Raw genomic sequence first — 20850 nt, forward strand, 5'->3', positions numbered from 1 at the left:
CTAAACTATCCTTTTCTTTTGTTGGCTCATACATTACCCTGCTAATCCCTTATTAACACTGCATAAATAGCTGGAGAAGATGTTGGGATAGGGGACAACCTGCGATGGTGGAATGAGGCCGACTGGGATTTGCCTAACTCACTAACTCTTGGCCTACATATTCATTGCATGCAGACTTTAGGAATCCAATTGTGTCACTAACTCCCTAACTCATTAACTCTTCAATTCCAACTGACCCACCGTTTAATATATTCTGGGTTCCAGTTTTTTGTTTCTCCTCTCTGCCTCGGCTGTGGAGATAATTAAACCCGACCGGCAAGCCGTTGATAATGTTCAGTAATATCGGGTATTGTGAACTTGTGACTGTGGCTTGCTAACCCTTCTCTGTATACCTAAGTGATTGCCCAGGACTGACCGGCGGCCAGCTTGCTAACTTCTGGCTACAACTTGTGCAGAGGAACTATCTGATTTTGTGTCATCTTTCCAAATATTGTATATATAAGTGTCGATCGCAAAATTATGCCACCTAAATACAACAGGAAATCGGTGGGGACTGTCTCCCCAAAAGGTATGGGGGGGAAGCAGCCCCGAAGCTAGAATGGAAAAATATCTTAAATCTCCAACATCTAAGACTAGAGGGGGGCAGAAACTTTTTAGCTTCAGTAGAAGGTGGGGAGGACCCAGTCTATCGGATGGAGAAAATAACGGCAAGGGTTAATGATACGCATGAAGATCATCTAGATATGATAGATAAGAAGTTAGAGGATATATTGGGAGTGGTTAAGACCACTAATCAATTGGTGGTAGACATAGCCGCGACGGTGACTTCACTACAGGTCGACATTACATTAATCAAGGATGACATGAATAAAATTAGGTCAAAGGTTAAAGTTGTTGAAATAGAGCTAGGTGGAGTTAAAATGGACTATGTTAATATTCCCAAAAAGGTAGCAGAACGTGACCAAGATCGCATGAGGTTAAGGGTGAAGTTAACCGATCTGGAGGACAGATCTTGCAGATACAATCTGTGATTAATAGGTTTTCCAGAAGGGGCGGAGAAGGAGGACCCTCCTGGGTTCCTACGAAAATGGCTTATACAACTGTTGGGGCCCAACCATGGTTCGCCTTTGTTCTGTGTAGAACGGGCCCATAGAATTCCATCAAAAAAGCGTGCCCTCTTGGCTAAAATGTTAAGCTCTAATGATAGGGATTGAGTACAATGGTAGTCAGATCCAGACACACAAAATAAAAGGAGAAAATATCATGCAATTTAAAAAAAGGCTGCAGGGTGCTAGTATTAAATATTCTATGATATATCCAGCAAAACTGAGAATGGTTTATAGGGACTGTAAGTTTTTTTGATAAGCCTGCAGACACCCTTGCATGGTTGGATTCAGTGGGTATATAGGAAATAATTGTGTGCTTTTTTTTTATTTATTTTTTTAGGTTTGGCGCTGGGGGGGTTTGGGGTGTTGGGGGGTGAGCCAAAGTGGGTGGGGTGTAATGGAAGAGGTTGACGAAGTTGTATTCTCTTGTGAACCATGTTGAGGGGTTGGGGGGTTTCGGAGGATGTGGAGGGCACGGTTGTCATCACTGGGCAGAAGGCAACCCCCCCCCCCCCCCACAGAACGCAACTCTGAATGAGTCATAAAGTTCTAACATGGAATATACGCGGGTTGGGGGACAAAACTAAGAGAGGCGACAGGGGAACTACCTGTCCTATAAGTATGATGCTTCAGAAAGTTTGGAACAAGACGAGAGTAATTTTGAAGGTCACTCACGCGTTACATTTCGCCCCTCTATGGTATAATACAATTTTAAAGAAATTTATTTCTGGAATTAAATGAAAATAGTTATTGGAGTTGGAGAGGTATCACTAAGGTTTCTCACATTTGCACATTAGGTAAATTAAAACTCATATCAGAATTTTTTTATAGACACTGCTAATACGGTTTTAAGTCAATTTAGATATGCTCAACTTAAACACGCTTTTGATTACATGAGTAATAAAACTTTTTTTATATTTTTGCTCACTTCTTTAGGTAACAAACTCAAAATGTCACAAATTTATGTTAGATTACAAAAAGAACTAGTGAAGGTCACTAAGTTTAAAAGTGCGGTAAAATGGGAGGCGGATTTAGGGAGGAGTAATTCACTTCAGTGGGGAGAAATCTATCAAAATATTTAAAAAAAAGCCTTGATCTCTAGTCATCATGGGTTAACACAGTATAAAATAGTGCAAAAACTATATGCGTACAATAAAGGAATTTGAATGTATTAAATGTAAAGCGGGAAAACAACTGAGTTTATGGGAAAAGGTATGGACTGGGTGGTATTGAGAGGCTCTTATGGTACAAACCCTTTTGTGCTGGATAGATCTGGGCTTGGGCCGCACTGTTCTGAGGATGACAACTGTGGAGGGTGGGAGGGGCGGGGTGGGTTTTTTGCGGGAATGAGATGAATAGATTTTACGTATTTGATATTTCAATATGTCATTTATTTATTTATTTTCTCTTATTTTTATTGTATATATATGTAGACATTGAAATGTTTTGTATATCTGTATCTTAATGGAGAAAACAAAGACTATATAAAAAAAACATGTATGTTGTGTTTTACAAGCAGAATATCAAACCTCTTCTTTTAAGCTAATCACTTTGAGAACATGTTCCATAACATAATGGTTTGGCCAGTAAGGTAATGCTTTTGATTTTTTTTTACAAAGATCATTCTTTAGATGATATGCCTGAAGTAAAAGTGCCATCTAGGATTTATAGTTTATGGCCAACTTTCCTTTGTGATTGCTGAGGAAAAGCGTAGAATTGTGCTACTACACATTCACTACATACAAACACTATTTCTTTTTTTATCTATGCTTTTATTGATGCATTTTTAAATGTAATCAGTACAGATTTTATAAGGGAATTGAGATTGATCAATGTAGGACGTAAGGGATAAGGAGAGGAGTCTGATAAGTGAAGAAAGAGGCATTTTTCTGTAATAAGTTATGTTACAGAGTTTCTTATAACTACTTGCGCTAACTTTTTTTGGGGAAAAACGTAAACGTTAATGATGTAAATTATGGTAACAAACATCCATACTTTTCCATATGGCTGGGTGACACCACTAATAAGCAGTATAGCTGTATGTGGGCCTACAAAATCTCAGATCACAGTGCAAAATGGTTGCACAGTGAAGCCATAATTAAGCTGGCAAATTACAAGGCAATGATGTAATTTTGGTGGAATTGCCTATTAATAAGTGGTGCTGGTAAATGGAAATTGACCACTAATTGGTTGTTAATGTGCTTAGAAAGTTCAAAACATGTTGGTTTAAAGACAATAAATGACAAAGGCTTTTTCAGGGTCTGAGCAAGCTTAATTAGTCACATTATTTGGATTTTAATTAGTGAAGATACACTGAAGCTTAAAGTTAGTAAAACTAATAGCATTTATCGAGTAAAAGGTCAAATAGTTTTCAGTCAATGTCTGGTTTCTACAGTGTAACAATGTCGTTCTCAGTGTGCAGAAGCTTTTGAACTAAAGGAACCCATTTTCCAAAGCCGCAATGCGTGATGTCTCTTAGAATAACAGCAAAACACGTCTTCTGATACTTGTCTGGTCTGCTGCCTTGGAAATGTCATGGCACAAATAGCTGGACTCATCTATCACATCTTCGTGTCTGCTGAATTGGAATATAAGCCATTAAAGGTCTGACTTATGGGAACAACGCATCTTTTACTCCTCATCCATTATTGTGTTATTATAACACAATCAGGCTTATTTCAGTTTCTTGACACTGTGCCAAAGCTAGACGGGCGCAGGAATTTTATTAGCTTTATAAAGTTATTAATAATAATCAGTTCTACAGGTCTGAAATACAAGCAGACACAATTAGAGCTTGTCTTAGACATAGCCAAGAGCCACTCCCATGTTGAAATGCTGGAGCAAAAGCAACGTCATCTCTAGAAGAGTCGATCCATGTGTAGAAATTCACATATTGTACATTTGTGCAAAGATCTATATTATTTTTATTTGTACAGTTGATTACCATAATGCGATTAATTTTGTTAGCATGCAAACCACTATAGATTATATAGAGTTTAGTCATACATGGTCATGGCGGCCACAATTTATTGGTTATGCCGAAGGTTATTCTAAAGCAGTCCATCTGCTTGTATACGGTTATGTGCTATAAAGTAATGCTTTTAGGGAGTAATAGCTCTGTAATAAGATGTCTGATGGTGCATGCCACAGTTTCTGTATGCCTTTGTATGAAATTGAAGCTGTAAATAAACATTAGAGGTCTGTAAAAGTCTATGAGCGCTCTGTTACTTCTTTGTAAAACCTGGTTGTAGAAAACCATTAGGCCATGTTCACACAGCAGAATCTGAGTTTGAATAATCTAATGGAGATCTGAAGGAGAATCTGCAGCAGAAATCTGATATAAACCCTTGGATTCAGATATGCACCTGGTAATCCGCCAGCTTTTCAGCGTGGAATCTGCTTCGGTAAATGACCTGTCACTTACTTTTTTCCTTGACATTGATTTCTAAACTGCATGAAAACATAATTTTGCGGTTTGAACAGCAGTTATGATTTCTCAATGCAGTTTGCGGGCAGATTTTGGAGTTGTGTGAACATATGTATTTACGTCTTACGGTGTTCTCTCTCTCTAATCATGCACCACACTGTAGCTCACTATTTTCAAGATCTCTGGTTGTTGTCAGTGAAGTAAAATATTCTTGTTTACATCCAAAGGATAAAGGCTCCAACAAAATCAGTATATCCCAGTAGCATATCAGATCAGGTTTCACCCGTATTTTGTTTATGGAAATAGTTATTAACTTGCACTTATGGGGGGTACAAAGTGAAAAATAAATATTTTTTCTGGCTTGCAAAATTTTTGGGGAAATTCAATTAAATAATTTTTAACTTTTTGGGTGGCATTTTTTAGTCACACAGCACTTTTGTCATTGACCTGAAGATATCTGGACTACCGCTTGCCAAACAGTGCGGATAACAAATTTGACCGCTTAGTGACCACCCATACGCCTTTTTACGGCGGTCACTAAGGGGCCTTAGGCTGGGCTGTCTCTCTTTTTTTTTTTTTGGTCCTCCGTGCCGGGGGGTGTGGGGACCCAGATCTCACATGAGAGCCGCGGCCCTGCTCTAACAGCCCGGACCGGCAGGAGTGCCGATCCGGGCTGTATAACACTTTACATGCCGTGGGCAATGGCGCCCGCCGCATGTAAAGTGCTGACAGAGGGAGCGGACTCCCTTTGTCACCCCACAAATGCAATCGTGGGTTTCCGATGTGTGTGAAGGCTGGCAGGGGTCGGATGTTAGGCCCCAGACCAGCCTTCAGTAATTTCAAGCAGGCTGCGCCTCTCTGGCGCAGCCTGCTGGTCAATGTTAGAATAGCATTGCCATTAAAATGCAATACACTATAGGAATAGTGAATTGCATTTTAAACACAATCAAAATACTGTCTGTTATAGTCCCCTTGTGGGTAAAAAAAAGTAGTAAGTGGTAAAAAAACCTAAAAAAAACCACACATTTATAAAATAAAAAAAATTACGCTTTTTTCCCCCATTGAAAATATCCTTTTAATTAAAAAGAATGCACAAAAAAACCTCCCCATGTGTTTTGTATTGCCGCGTCTGTAACGACCCGGACTACATAAATATCACATAAATTATCCCCTACGGTGAACGCAGTAAAAAAAAAAAAAAAAGAATGAGTTGCTAATTTATTCTTAGTTGCCACTGAAAAAACGTAATAACAAGCGATCAAAAAGCGCCATTTACTCCAAAATGATACCAGTGAAAAATTCAAGTAGTCCCACAAAAATCAAGCCTTCACACAACTCCATAGAAATAAAAATGTGTTGTGGGCTCTAGTGGTCCTGCAACCATTGTGATAGGCACCAAAACTCATAGACCCAACTACCCAGCCCATGGCCCTGGTTAGATTCCACTATTTGAATATACACATATCTGTGTGTACCTGGAGAACCTTCTTTAGGCTCCCTGAGACCTCTTGCAATCAGAAGATGCTGGCACCAGAAATTACTCAGCAGGGAAGCTACATTTTATTTTGACAAAGGGCAGGATTTCCAATTTTCTATAAAAAAAGATGACTTGCATGGCACCAAGAAAGATGGCTTTCATCTTGCTGAATGGCTTGCAGCCAGCTGTATTGTGATGTTTTATTACTTTGCTGTTTACAACCCATTTAAAATCAGCGTTAATATCCTGAAGTTGGCAAATCAAAATCCAATTGAAATGTTTGCAACTGGACTTGAAGATTGTTCACTCCAACTTGAAACTTCACAGAACCTGGACAGTTTTTCAAAGGAAAATGGGGGGGAACTACATCATCCACAGCATATTCCCTCCATATATTGGAAGTTTATTAAGGGGATGCACAAGCTTAGAAAAACTGGTCTGCCCTCTTCCAGGTTACTTGTGGTATAGCAGTTCCACCCCTATTCACCTCAATGGAGCTGCAATACTAAATACAACCCATGGACTGGTGTGGTACTGTTTATGGAATAAATCAGCCATATTTTTCTTATCTTGTACAAAACCTTAACATTATGAAATGGCATTTACATCACAGAATTATGTAGTTCCCAAACACACCAACTGACAAGCAAAATTCGAACGTGACGCTACCATTATTTTATAGACAATTATATTAAATTTAACTTGCAGCTATTTAGCATATAAATCTTGTCCTATAATTGCATTGTTACTGTTTTGCTCCTAAAATTCAAAAATTGTATATTTTGTTAGTATTTTGTAAATCCACCTTGGATTTCAACACTGCCTGAATTCTTCTGGGCATGCTCTCGATCAGATTCAAGCATGTCTCAACTTAAATCTGTTCTCAGGTCTCTTCTACATGTTCCCAATGTTGGTGCATGATGATTGACCCACTTGGGTATGAATACAGCTTTTTCTTCAACTCTACCCACAATTATTTGATTTTCTTCAACTCTACCCACAGGTGTTTGATTGGGTTGAGGTCTGGGGACAGTGGGGGCCAATGCAGCACCTCTACTTCATTGTCATTGAATCATTTATTCGCCAATTTCGACTTATGCTTTAGGTCGTTGTCTTGCTGGAACACTATGTCATCCTTTTCATACCAATAGTACTCAAGTGTGCAAAGCAAGTCGTTTTGTAGGATACTCACATATAGCTCAGAATTGAGACCACCAGCCATCCTGGTCAAGTATCCAACAGTCTGTGAAACAACCCCATATCATCAGGCTTTGTCCACCGAACTTGACAGTTCCTTAAATTTCTAGATCCGTTAGCCCCCTTTTCCCTTGTTTCTTCCAGGCCCATGTGCAACAATCAGAGCCCAGTCTATTGACTTTCATCTAATTGCTCCAAATTACCAGTTTCCAATCTTCTACTGTCCACTGTTCGTACTTTTTTGAAACTCGAGCTGATGCTTCGTATGACAATATTGAAGTTGAGTCTTCTTCACCTCTTTTTGGGCCACCATTCCAGACTTGTGCAATGCGCGTTGCATGGTGCTTGCATGGACATCTGTGATCTCACTATTACAAAGCATACAAGCTACCTCCACTGCTGTATTTGTCGCGCCAGAACTGATAGACCTTGTGATGAGCCGACTTGTTGACTTAGATATTTTGGAAAAGGGGTATTAGGGAATGTGAGAACAGGTTGTAATTTGTAGTATACAAGAAGAAAAAGATTGTTCCACCACAAGGAGCAAAACAGTAACAACACAGTTACATGACAAGAATCTGCATAACTAATCATATGCAAAATAGTTCCAATTTATGTATGAGATAGTCAAGATGATTGTCTATATAATGATGGTAGTCTCACGTTCCAAGCTGTAGTGGATGGTGAGATATGGAGCCTGAAAGTCAAAATAAAAGTCACAAATTTACTAATAATATATGCTTTATTATGGAAAAATATCAAACAAAAACAAATTTGGTATCACTGACTGGCTCATTTCTGTAAGTCAGCCTTTTCTTGTCTGGGAACTGGCCACAATGAAAAAGGCCAACCCTTCGCACACAGCAGAGGTCTTGTGCCGATACAGGAAACCCTGTTGTGTGATGAGGAAAAGCCAGAAATGAACCTGGACCGAAGCTCCTATCTTAAGATATCTTAGATAATTGCAGTATTTTGTATAGCTTGCTTTATTTTATCTCATTTACAGCTTTACTAATTGTTTACTGGACAACCCGTTAAGGGTGAGTGCACACCACTGTGATATACTTCCGTTGTTCTGCTCCATTAGATGAGCAAAATAGCAAAAATAACGGAAGTGCACATAACTGAGATGAACGGAGATAAACAGACTGCATTGACTTCAATGGAATCCGTTCATTTTCCCATTCGGGGTCTTGTTTTTTTAATGGTCTTTTTAACCGAATCTGCGATGCGGACCCTTAGCAGAGCTTCCAACATACATGTGAACAAGCTCTTAAACAGATTTTACAGGGGAATGTTGAATAAAAACCTAGAGAACTGTATGTCCCTGGGTTCAGCATCTCTCTATCCTATACTAGTAAGTTAGGTGAGCATAGGAGATCTGACAGGTTCATGTAAAATGATTGAGTTGTTTTTAGCAGCTTACAATTTCCCCATGTACATGTTGAAGAATTTTAGATTTTTTTTCTCTCATTGTTTTAGTTAAAGGCATTTAATAGAGCTTTATTTCACAATAGCTGAACAGGAAACATTCAACAGGCATTGTCGCGGTGTGAATAGAAGAATGCCTACTCGTTCTGCGTGTTTTGTAAAAGCAGTTCTTCAGAACAGTTAGCAGCCTGTTAAACTCTAAGGGCATATTACAATATTGTTAAACTCCATCCATGTGTTTTCTTAAGGCTAGATGTATTGTATTAGTACGTCTGTCATCATTCTGTTACTGACAGCCAGCCGAAGTTACGGATTATTACACATACCTGTGATTTTGTACTGCAAATTTGATTGTTCTGAGGCTTAGCCCTGCACTAATAACCTCCACAGACATCAGTCTTTGACAATTCTAGAAGAATTCCTGCCTTCCTATGTCTTAGCCATTAGTTGTTGGGTAAATGGGTTAAAGGAAAGCTGCCAGCAGTTGTGCAGTATAGTCCATTCCTCTGAGACTTTTTGATAATAAGTAACCTCTCTCAGCAAACCTTCAGCTTTTTTCAAGTCTTTGATTTGTTGTGTGATGGATTATCTATCTACCTGTCTATCGATTGATCTAATGTATTTTCAGGTACTGTATAACAGCGTGCTAGTGAACAAAGGGGAAGATTTACTAATCAAAATGCATCAGCATGTATCAGAATTCATGCCCCACATTTATAGTCCGCAAATAGACAGTCTATAAGTGCACCAGGTTTATCATTCAGCATCAGCCACCGAGAAGTGTGGCACAGTGTCATGGTCCTTTTAAATGGACCAATATTCTGGCCAATTATCAAGGATGAGCGTTTTTAGAAATGCTTGTTCACAATAATTAGCCTGTGTAGATGGTGTAGACGATCACTCAAGGAACAAATTTCGGCTATCACCAAAATAGTTTTTTGTGCAGTAGATTGTACTGTGTAAAAAAGGATCTGCTGCCCAAAAACACAATGAAACTATATTGGGATAAGCAAGCACAGTAGCGATCACTTACATCCCCATACAGAGGAGATGAAAGCTGCATGTACTGTACATTCAGCTTTCATCTCCCTGAGGATCAGGCAATACACATTTTGTTTGTTCACAATAATTGCTTCCTAAATCTGTCCTTGTAACAGGACCCTAAGATTGCCTTACTTTTATATAGTGAATCTTCCCCACTGGGTTTATAGGGGTTATCCATCATTTTTTCAGACCATAGTTCATCCCATCCATCGCTCCACTGCTGTCTCTGCAGCTTTTATCTCTCTGGGCATCAACATCATGTTGACGGGTGGCATGTGACCACTGCGGCCAATCACTGTTACCCATGAGGCACTTACCTGTCAAGTTCTGCATGGGTGACAGGTCACCTTTGCAGCCACTGATTGACTACAGCGGTTACGTGCCCCCCATCAACAGGATATTGGTGCCAAGATAGACATTTTCTAGTTATATTCCTGGATGCCCAGCTATTTTCTGCTTTTTCAAATTTTTCCCATTGCATTTCCGAATATCACTCTCTGTCCTCAATGGGGCTCACAACTTAGTTTTCCCATCTCAGACACACACACTAGAGGAATTTCATACCAAGTCTGTCAGTATCTTTTTAAAGTATGGGAAGAAACTGGAGTATCCAGAGGAGAAACCTATACAAGCACAAGAAGAACAAACGTCATGCATATGTTTTATTTAGTCAGATTCAAATCCAGGGCAAGAGTGCAAAACACTGAGGCATGTATTGCTCTCCATTCCAGATAAATGGAGGTCTGGAATGGGGAACTTCTCTGTATGGATTCAAAATACCATTGTACGGTGTTTGATATATGGTATTATGTGGTATTTGAAAATGTGTTTTCTGAACCAGACAACCCCTTTATGACATGTCCATTGAAATAGTCCAGGTTACAGAAAAGCACATATAATGGACAGCGCGTCAAACAATGAAAAAAAGAGACAAAGGGGCTGTGCAAGTTTACTTACCTACTTCTCGACGCTGGCTCCCTGCTCCTTCTCTTCCAGGCTTGGGCTGTTCCATCTGGTTTGACATCACCACAGTCAATCACTGGCCACAGTGGAGACTGATTCTTTTTGCATCAATGACCATTTGTCACCGCCGAAGCCAGTGATTGGCTGCAGGTGATGTCAAACTGGATGTTTACAGTGAGGGAGCCAACGGAACATTGAAGGCCAGGAGAAGAAGGATCGGGGAGCCAGCGCTGAGCAGCAAGTAGGCAAGCTTTTACTTTACAGGTCCGGCCAAGTGGGGGGATTTGCTAAAATCCCCCCATTTTTGCACAACCCCTTTAATATTGTAAACCATAGTATCTATTTGTATATTATGGCTGGATAATTCCCAGGAGCCATGAGGCCAATGCACGCATAAATCTGCTTCTGGTGCCAAAATTTTATAATCTTTTATATTGCTGTGTATAAAAAATCCTTAGCGGCAGTGTACTGGAAAGATGTTCACTCGTGGAGCGGCGTAATTTGTTCACGTGTCTGCCCATCCACTCATTGTCACGCTTCGGTGTGGGAGGGAAACACCACACCAAGCATAGGAGGGAAGGTGTAAACAGGGAATCAGGCCTGAGAACTAGGAAAGGAAGATGGACACCTCCTAGTGAAAACCCTATCCAAAATCCTGACTAACTACCAGTATGAACAGACACCAAAGGTAGGTGAGTTCATACGCAGGAATACCTAGAGTCCTATCTAGCCCTATAGGACCCTGGCACTACCTGTTCCACCAAAAGGAAGGACGAACAGGAGTCTACTTCAGGCCTAATACAGCAATAGGGAAATGCAACACACAGAACCCAAACAAAATACAAAAGGGAAAGGAAATACTTAACTTCAATGAGGCTATGGAAGCACCAGGAACTCAGCCGAGATCTAACCACAAACAGTCCACAGGCACAAAAGCTATAAACCGCACAGCATAGTGGCAGAAACAACTATAAATAAGGAAGGTTAAATGACCTGACACAACACAGACACCTATTGATCCACAAGGCAAACCTGTCAGATCAAACCAGGTGTTGCCAGTCTCACAGTTGCTGGGACGTCCGTATGTCTCGGTACGTCCGTGACACTCAACAATTATAAGGCACTAGGTGAATCTTTCAGGCTAAAGCTAAATAATACACATTAGATAATTTTCAGCATAACCTGCTGATTTTGGCAGGACCAGCCAACCATCTAACGTGTAGGTTGGTGTGCTGACCCCCCCCCCCCAACAGCAGATGACTGCAGAAAGAAGGATGTTGGAATTCAACATGCCAAATCCTTTTGTTCTCAGTGGAGATTAGGCATCTCCTTAAAGAGACCAGTCCTGTATGGATACTTACTGGAAGTACTCCATGGTATGGAAGCCAGGGCAATTCTACCTGGCAAACAGATATGCAAAGAGGAATCTCGGAAAGTCCGATTTTGAACCATAGAGAGCTACTTCCAATAGGTGGCGCTGGCGAGATTGTTCTCTTCCTTGGGAGATACCTCTTTACATATTAGTTGTCAGAGGAGGTAAACCACCACCAGAGGTGTCTGACAGCAGCTTACTCCCCTCTCCCCATTCAGGAGGCAGGTGTACACATCTGTGGAGGGTGAGTAGGTACAGCTGTGTATGGTGAGCTGAAGACTCCTCTCTATGCACAGTGTGGGGGGTCATTCATCTGTTACTATGGTAACTGCTGTGATCTGTTAGTTGCATGTGCAATTACTGTCTAAGATACCCATGGATCCAGCTGTTCCGAATAGTTATAATATCGCTGTTATAAAATAATAGAATTTGTAATGATTGTGTAGAACTGGTTTGAAATAGAATGTCACTGAAGTACAGTGGAGTTCATCTTTATAGCAAGTCGAAAATTTGGTTGTTTGTACGTCTACATTATTAGAATTCAAATTTTAGTTTGTACCGTTGATCATTCTGTATAATGTAAAACATCCTCACAATATGCAATAGAACAGTGACACCTACAGGCCGTAATGTAAGATATAGAATGCTCTGCCGCACAGTACATTATGTAGATTAGACTTCTGATGCATATGGCATAGAATATAGTTTGTGTTATACCCTGACACACATACAGTACATGGGTATTAGTTCAAGCGCCTCTTCCACTGGACCCCTAAAATGACATAATAAGGGGTATAATATTAAATCGAATCAAATATATATTGATTTAAGGTACCTGAAAATACTGTGCAATGTGCATGTGGCTGCTAGATAATTGGTATTTGATTACTTAAGTCATTTGCATTTTTTTTCTTTGTACTGGGGGATGAACATATCTGTCTTATGTCAAGAACTAAAGCAATATCTATGATTTATATGCCTTTTAGAGCGATGTGATGACTGGGGAGAGGACACCAGAAAGCTGACCCAAGCTTATGATGGAGAACCCGTCCGGATCAGATGCCCTCTGTTCGAGGGCTACCTAAAACATAATTATAGTGCAGCACACTCAGCGGGCCTTACCTTAATGTGGTATTGGACTGGTAAAGGGAAAGACCTTGAGGAGCCGATAAACATTCGTCTTCCAGATAATAGAATCAGCAAAGATAAGGACATACTATGGTTTCGGCCATCTCTTCTCAACGACACAGGAAATTATACCTGTATGTTAAGGTAGGTTAATCATTTAATCCTAACATACGGTACAAAACTAACTGAGCCTACAAATGTATATGAGAAAAAAAGAACAAAATATTATACATTATCAACTCCCATGTAACAGGATTTTTTTTATGGCCTAGTGGAGATGAGGTCTTTACTAGAGCATGCTATACAAAATAGATTTTTAGGATAGTATATGCATTAAATACTGATGCTGAGACATTTTGGGAAATTAACAGCCACATCCAGGAGAAGGTTGAATGGAGAGGTGATCCAACATGTGCGTGATCTCGCCATTCATATCTGAAAATTTCTAAAACATCTGAGCTTGATTGGCCACCTCTCCATCCACCTCATCTGGCAGCTTAAGGGATCCTGTTCTAACAGCAGTTGGAGGTCTCATGGGTCGGACTCCCACTTATCACACATGTAAGGCATAGCCTATGTATATGCCATAACATAGGTGTCAGTAGGGAATTTATGAAAGTTCTGCACTGCCTTTGTTGGCCAAAATTTGAGACTTTTCTCCCTTTTGCAATGCCATTCCATGGATGGGACCTCCAAACCCCCACAAATTATGTGCCCTTATTAAACCAAAAATTGACGCCAGCTCCATGCTCAGGTTGAATTAATTTTCTGGAGCACATACTACCCAAAGATTGTCCCTGGATCCTCATTTTGGAATGGATTGTCACTAAGGAGACCACTAGTTTAATATGGTAATATAGAAAATTGACATAGAAAAAAAACAAGATGTTTAAAAAGAATCTATAACATAATTTTAGGTGGATTTACATGGACTGAATTAACAAGCAGGGAAGAAACGCTTCCTTCTCGACAATCAGCTGCTCGTTAAGTGGAGGTAAAGCGCTATTGTGATAGCTCATCCTCATGCAGCTTCTTTGTTTCTGGGCGGCAGATCACTGTTTAAACCGCATGATCTGCTGGCCAGAAACAATAATTTAGATGCCTGCACAAACGACAGTTTCACCTAATTGTCGGGAATGAGCATTCGCAGGAAAATTTGTTCCCGATAATCTGCCCGATTATCTGCACATCTAAATCCACCTTTAGTGTTGATTCTTTCTTATGAAAGCTCTGTTATAAAACTGGATGCCTAGAAAAGACAGGATAGTAGCACTCTACAGTACTCATGTAAGGTTCTGTATGCATTTGCCCTGTTACTCTGTGACAGGGAGCTGTACTCCATCACTTCCAGGAGACCATATTAGTTTATTTACTGTAGTCTTCAGCACATTACTTCCGATTTATTGCAGCTCGTATAAACCTCACCCCATCCTTCAGCACTGTCTATAGAGGCAAAACTGGTGTACATTTCCTAACTAAAGCAATAATTAGCTAATACATTTAAAGGGCTTCTGTCACCCCATTAAACCGTTTTTTTTTTTTCTTTACTAATAATCCGTACACTGCGATCTCATCATACATAAGCTAATTAATGGTTTTCGTTCAGTAGAATTTGTTAAAAATCGATTTTTGAAATATGTAAATTACCTTGCTACCAGCAAGTAGGGCGGCTACTTGCTGGTAGCAGCCGCATCCTCCGATGGTAATGACGCCCCCTCTGCTTGTTGATTGACAGATCCCGTCCGCTGGCCCTTTCTCTGCTGGCCCTGCCTGTTTTGATTCAATATCTGGCGCCTGCGCCGCGGCCGTACCTCTCTTCAATCTGCGCAGGCGCACTAAGAGGCGGCCGCTCGCTCCTCAATGCGCCTGCGCCGGGTGTAGATGTGACGTCATCAGCGCAGGCGCATTGAGGATGGAGCGGCCGAGCGAGTGGCCACCTCTCAGTGCGCCTGCGCAGATTGAAGAGAGGTACGGCTGCGGCGCAGGCGCCAGATATTTAATCAAAACAGGCAGGGCCAGCAGAGAAAGGGCCAGCGGACGGGATCTGTCAATCAACAAGCAGAGGGGGCGTCATTACCATCGGAGGATGCGGCTGCTACCAGCAAGTAGCCGCCCTACTTGCTGGTAGCAAGGTAATTTACAAATTTCAAAAATCGATTTTTAACAAATTCTACTGAACGAAAATCATTAATTAGCTTATGTATGATGAGATCGCAGTGTAGGGATTATTAGTAAAGAAAAAAAAAAAAACGGTTTAATGGGGTGACAGAAGCCCTTTAAAATATAATTAAATACATGAAACTTTATCAAGCCCTGCACTCCAGAATTCTGGCTTACATGCTCAAAAAAAACAAATTACCATATTGCATTTTTAAACTACCAACTCCAGTTTTGAAAAGTAGATGGGAAGGTGGGCGTCTTGGTAAGCTATGTTAATTAGCGTTAACTTCAGATTTATCAGCTGCTACTTTTTAAAAACAGATGATTTGTTCAGTATCCAAGAATTTTTAATTATGTTCCAGCTTCGTATATTGTTCATTTACACAATAAATTGACAGTAGATGTCAGTGATATTACAAAAATTCACTGTAGTATAGGATGGGCAGTAAACTGCGAGGAGTAAGGCAGTCCTCAAGTTTCCCATTTAAATAAACCCCTGTCCATCTGACATTTATCATCTTATTGTGTATGGGTGATAAATGCTTTTCATTGGATAACCCCTTTAAAAATATTTAAAGTGAGAATCAGTGTCTAAGATATATTTAAAAGCAGCAGCAAATGTTGTAAAGCAACAAAAAAACAAATTTTTCTATTCTCTCACCCCCTTCCATTTCCTACTGAGATCATGTGGTGATATAGGTCTTTCATGTCCTTGTTTACAAACGGCCAGCTTGTGACTGCCGTACTTTAACCCCTTCATGACCTCCGCCGTACATGTTTGGTGGATGTTGGCACTTTAAAGAAGGTGCCTGATGCAGAGCAGACCAGACGCCATAGCTGCTGGGTTTTTGCTGTTTCACACAGCAGACAACCGAGCCTAATGTCTGCAATCGGCAGTAACGCCAATCGCAGACATATGACCCTGTAATCAGTTTTGACCATGGGATCTGGGGAAGCTGCATTTCCAGGACCTGATTGTTTTCCCTGTGCTGAAATCAGAAAATCTGTTAATTAGAGGTGATAGGCTGGAAGCTACTAGGCTTATCACAGGTATATTCCTGTAGATGCCTTATTTATAATAATAAAAGCAAAAATGGAAAATCACAACATCATGAAGAAGTTAATGGCAGAACCCCTGTACTATGATGTCGGTAGTACAACACCAGATTTAAACATTCTGACTCGGGTCATGCTTTCCTATTACAAGAAGATTTAGTTTTGTGAATTTCCTGCTGAGAACCAGAAACTATACAATATGTGCTATGAGATTATTAGGTGAGAACCTATATGAACTGTATATATATCAAGCAGTGCCATTTGTTAGCTTTTTTTGTGATGCTCATTAGACAAAACAATGTTTTCCTGGTTGGACAAGTGCAGCATTTCAACCCAAATAAGCAGAAAATAATTTTAAAAAAGTACATCGCTGTCAGGACACTGAATACTTATGAACAGTGTTCAGCGTGATTGTGAGTCAACAGCTTAGGCTGCTGTGGGATTCCTGGGAGTTAATTGTTACTGAGCCGACAGTTGGTAAACTAGACACCAATTATGTGGGTTATGTACAGCACACAGATAAACACTGAATGGAACCGAGGGACTGACGTTGGCACATTTTATGTTGAAACGAGCCAAATCGCAGTGATTAAGATTTTGTTAAGTTCTTCATGTAATATACATCTGGAATGTAATCTGACTTTCTTGGAAATGTGTTTTTTTTTTTTAGCATCATCCTTCACTGTACTGTTATTTCCAGGAATTTGAAGACCTGTTTTCACTGTACAGATTTCAGTAGGTAGCCGTACTTCATACACACCTTGCTAAGACCAGCTTGCTACTGTTATTCCCATGAGTCGAGTATAATCTAGGTTTTGACATAGTTTCAAGATTACAAAACTTTCAGCAAATGCAATAAAGGGAATTGTTATTGCTATTTGATAAGCTTGTATAGGTTTTTATTGATATTCCGTTTTTAATTTTCAAGGTACCTTAGAGATAAGAATTGCTTTTATACTGTAGTCTATAAACTTTATTAAACTGTGTTCCGGTGTTCCAGTTTAAACTGGAAAGAGATGTAAGCTGGTGTAGATCCATCTTAAACTTAATATGGTGTTTTCTTTTTCTTTACCTCCTAGGAATACCACATTTTGCCTCAAAATAGCATTTCCATTAGAAGTCTTGAAAAAAGACCCCAAATCATGTGTTAGCAATGACAAGGTGGCAAAAGTGTTCTCTTTTCCTCTAGATGAAACGTCTATATTGCATTGTCCAGACACGGAGGACTATTATCCAGCAGGTGTAACCCCCAATGTGAACTGGTACATGGTAAGGAAATGTACTATTCTATATATTATTGTTCCTATTCAGTTTCTCCAACATGTATATTATTCATTGTACTCTACACTGCCCAGCATGTAACGCTCCCAAATTATATGTGTTTAGTTTTTGTAAGTGTTTTTTAATATATATTTACATTTGATGAGTGAGAATTTTCATTGTAGAAAATAGATTGAAAAATTCAATTTTCTGACATTGTGCTGGAAGTCCCACAGGTCATTACTTCATTGTCTGGAGCTTAAACTGTCTGTTCCCCTACTTGGTACAGTCATAAATCAGTTTTGTCTTCACATTCAAACTAGAAAGTTTGAATAATGAAGTTGTTAGACTCCTACTTCCAATTATAAAACATAAATTCATAAATGAATAGTGCATGTGAATATAAGAAACTTTATAATATATCTTATTAAAGAAAATGGAGTCTCTCCGCTATTATCAGGCTGTTGTTCTCTTCGCTGCTTTTCACAATAATGTATATGGATAATTAAGGGAGGAAGAGGCTGATGGATGAGATACACACAGACTGCACTTTCTTAGCCCTGCTACACTTATCACTTTCTATATCTAGTAAGATTAGGCTCCACCACTGTTCAGAGTGAGGTAATAAATTATTTACATGCTCGCAGCAGCCTCGTCATCCCTCCTCTCTTCCTAGACTTTTGTGTGTGGGGGTGGAGACGGGTGCTATAAAAGATAATAGGCAGTGTGAAGGGAAGAAGAAAGAAAACACCCAAAAAGCCCATGAGGAAGCATACTTCTTTAATAAGATATATTACAAAGTTTCTTATATTCACCTGTACTATTCATTTAAGAAAATTTGTTTATAAATGGAGGTACACTTTAACAAACATGGAATGCAGCATCTTAGCTCTGCATTAGGCTGGGGCCACTTGTCATCTTTGGCCACAAAAAAACTTTACATGGTAAACGATCACAGTGTAGTGCTGCCTACATAGAAAGTAATCACAACTAGAGTTGAGCGAACACCTGGATGTTCGGGTTCGAGAAGTTCGGCCGAACCCGAACCCCATTGCAGTCAATGGGGACCCGAACTTTTCGGCACTAAAAAGGCTGTAAAACAGCCCAGGAAAGGGCTAGAGGGCTGCAAAAGGCAGCAACATGTAGGTAAATCCCCTGCAAACAAATATGGATAGGGAAATGAATTAAAATAAAAATTAAATAAATAAAAATTAACCAAAATCAATTGGAGAGAGGTCCCATAGCAGAGAATCTGGCTTCACGTCACCCACCACTGGAACAGTCTATTCTCAGATATTTAGGCCCCGGCACCCAGGCAGAGGAGAGAGGTCCCGTAACAGAGAATCTGTCTTCATGTCAGCAGAGAATCAGTCTGCATGTCATAGCAGAGAATCAGGCTTCACGTCAGCCACCACTGCAACAGTCCATTGTCATAAATTTAGGCCCAGCACCCAGGCAGAGGAGAGAGGTCCCGTAACAGAGGATCTGGCTTCATGTCAGCAGAGAATTAGTCTGCATGTCATAGCAGAGAATGAGGCTTCATGTCAGCCACCACTGCAACAGTCCATTGGCATATATTTAGGCCCAGCACCCAGGCAGGGGAGAGAGGTCCCGTAACAGACAATCTGGCTTCATGTCAGCAGAGAATCAGTCTGCATGTCATAGCAGAGAATCAGGCTTCACGTCACCCACCACTGCAACAGTCCATTGTCATAAATTTAGGCCCAGCACCCAGGCAGAGGAGAGAGGTCCCGTAACAGACAATCTGGCTTCATGTCAGCAGAGAATTAGTCTGCATGTCATAGCAGAGAATGAGGCTTCACGTCACCCACCACTGTAAGAGTCCATTTTCATAAGTTTAGGCCCAGCACCCAGGCAGAGGAGAGAGGTCCCGTAACAGAGGATCTGGCTTCATGTCAGCAGAGAATCAGTCTTCATGTCATAGCAGAGAATCAGGCTTCACGTCAGCCACCACTGTAAGAGTCCATTTTCATAAGTTTAGGCCCAGCACCCAGGCAGAGGAGAGAGGTCCCGTAACAGACAATCTGGCTTCATGTCAGCAGAGAATTAGTCTGCATGTCATAGCAGAGAATCAGGCTTCACGTCAGCCACCACTGCAACAGTCCATTGGCATATATTTAGGCCCAGCACCCAGGCAGAGGAGAGAGGTCCCGTAACAGACAATCTGGCTTCATGTCAGCAGAGAATCAGTCTTCATGTCATAGCAGAGAATGAGGCTTCACGTCAGCCACCACTGCAACAGTCCATTGGCATATATTTAGGCCCAGCACCCAGGCAGAGGAGAGAGGTCCCGTAACAGACAATCTGGCTTCATGTCAGCAGAGAATCAGTCTGCATGTCATAGCAGAGAATGAGGCTTCACGTCAGCTACCACTGCAACAGTCCATTGGCATATATTTAGGCCCAGCACCCAGGCAGAGGAGAGAGGTCCCGTAACAGACAATCTGGCTTCATGTCAGCAGAGAATTAGTCTGCATGTCATAGCAGAGAATGAGGCTTCACGTCAGCCACCACTGCAACAGTCCATTGGCATATATTTAGGCCCAGCACCCAGGCAGAGGAGAGAGATCCCGTAACAGACAATCTGGCTTCATGTCAGCAGAGAATCAGTCTTCATATCATAGCAGAGAATCAGGCTTCACGTCACCCACCACTGTAAGAGTCCATTTTCATAAATTTAGGCCCAGCACCCAGGCAGAGGAGAGAGGTCCCGTTACAGAGGATCTGGCTTCATGTCAGCAGAGAATCAGTCTGCATGTCATAGCAGAGAATCAGGCTTCACGTCACCCAACATTGGAACAGTCCATTGGCATATATTTAGGCCCCGGCACCCAGACAGAGGAGAGGTTCATTCAACTTTGGGTAGCCTCGCAATATAATGGTAAAATGAAAATAAAAATAGGATTGAATGAGGAAGTGCCCTGGAGTCCAATAATATATGGTTAAGGGGAGGTAGTTAATGTCTAATCTGGACAAGGGACGGACAGATCCTGTGGGATCCATGCCTGGTTCATTTTTATGAACGTCAGCTTGTCCACATTGGCTGTAGACAGGCGGCTGCGTTTGTCTGTAATGACGCCCCCTGCCGTGCTGAATACACGTTCAGACAAAACGCTGGCCGCCGGGCAGGCCAGCACCTCCAAGGCATAAAAGGCTAGCTCTGGCCACGTGGACAATTTAGAGACCCAGAAGTTGAATGGGGCCGAAC

The 20850-nt window shown here is 40.8% G+C and overlaps 1 protein-coding gene across 2 annotated transcripts in view; it reads left to right on the plus strand.

Moving 5' to 3' along the window:
- Positions 1-20850, plus strand: part of LOC122934099 (interleukin 1 receptor accessory protein) — a 269414-nt gene that overhangs the window by 168659 nt on the left and 79905 nt on the right. For both annotated transcript variants that reach the window (XM_044289289.1, XM_044289290.1), the window contains 2 exons: positions 13004-13289; positions 17441-17630. In XM_044289289.1, the coding sequence (XP_044145224.1) occupies positions 13004-13289; positions 17441-17630 (476 nt within the window). The remainder of the gene's footprint in view (positions 1-13003; positions 13290-17440; positions 17631-20850) is intronic.

This window comes from Bufo gargarizans, chromosome 4 (assembly GCF_014858855.1).
Source record: "Bufo gargarizans isolate SCDJY-AF-19 chromosome 4, ASM1485885v1, whole genome shotgun sequence".
Taxonomy (NCBI): Eukaryota; Metazoa; Chordata; class Amphibia; order Anura; family Bufonidae; genus Bufo; species Bufo gargarizans.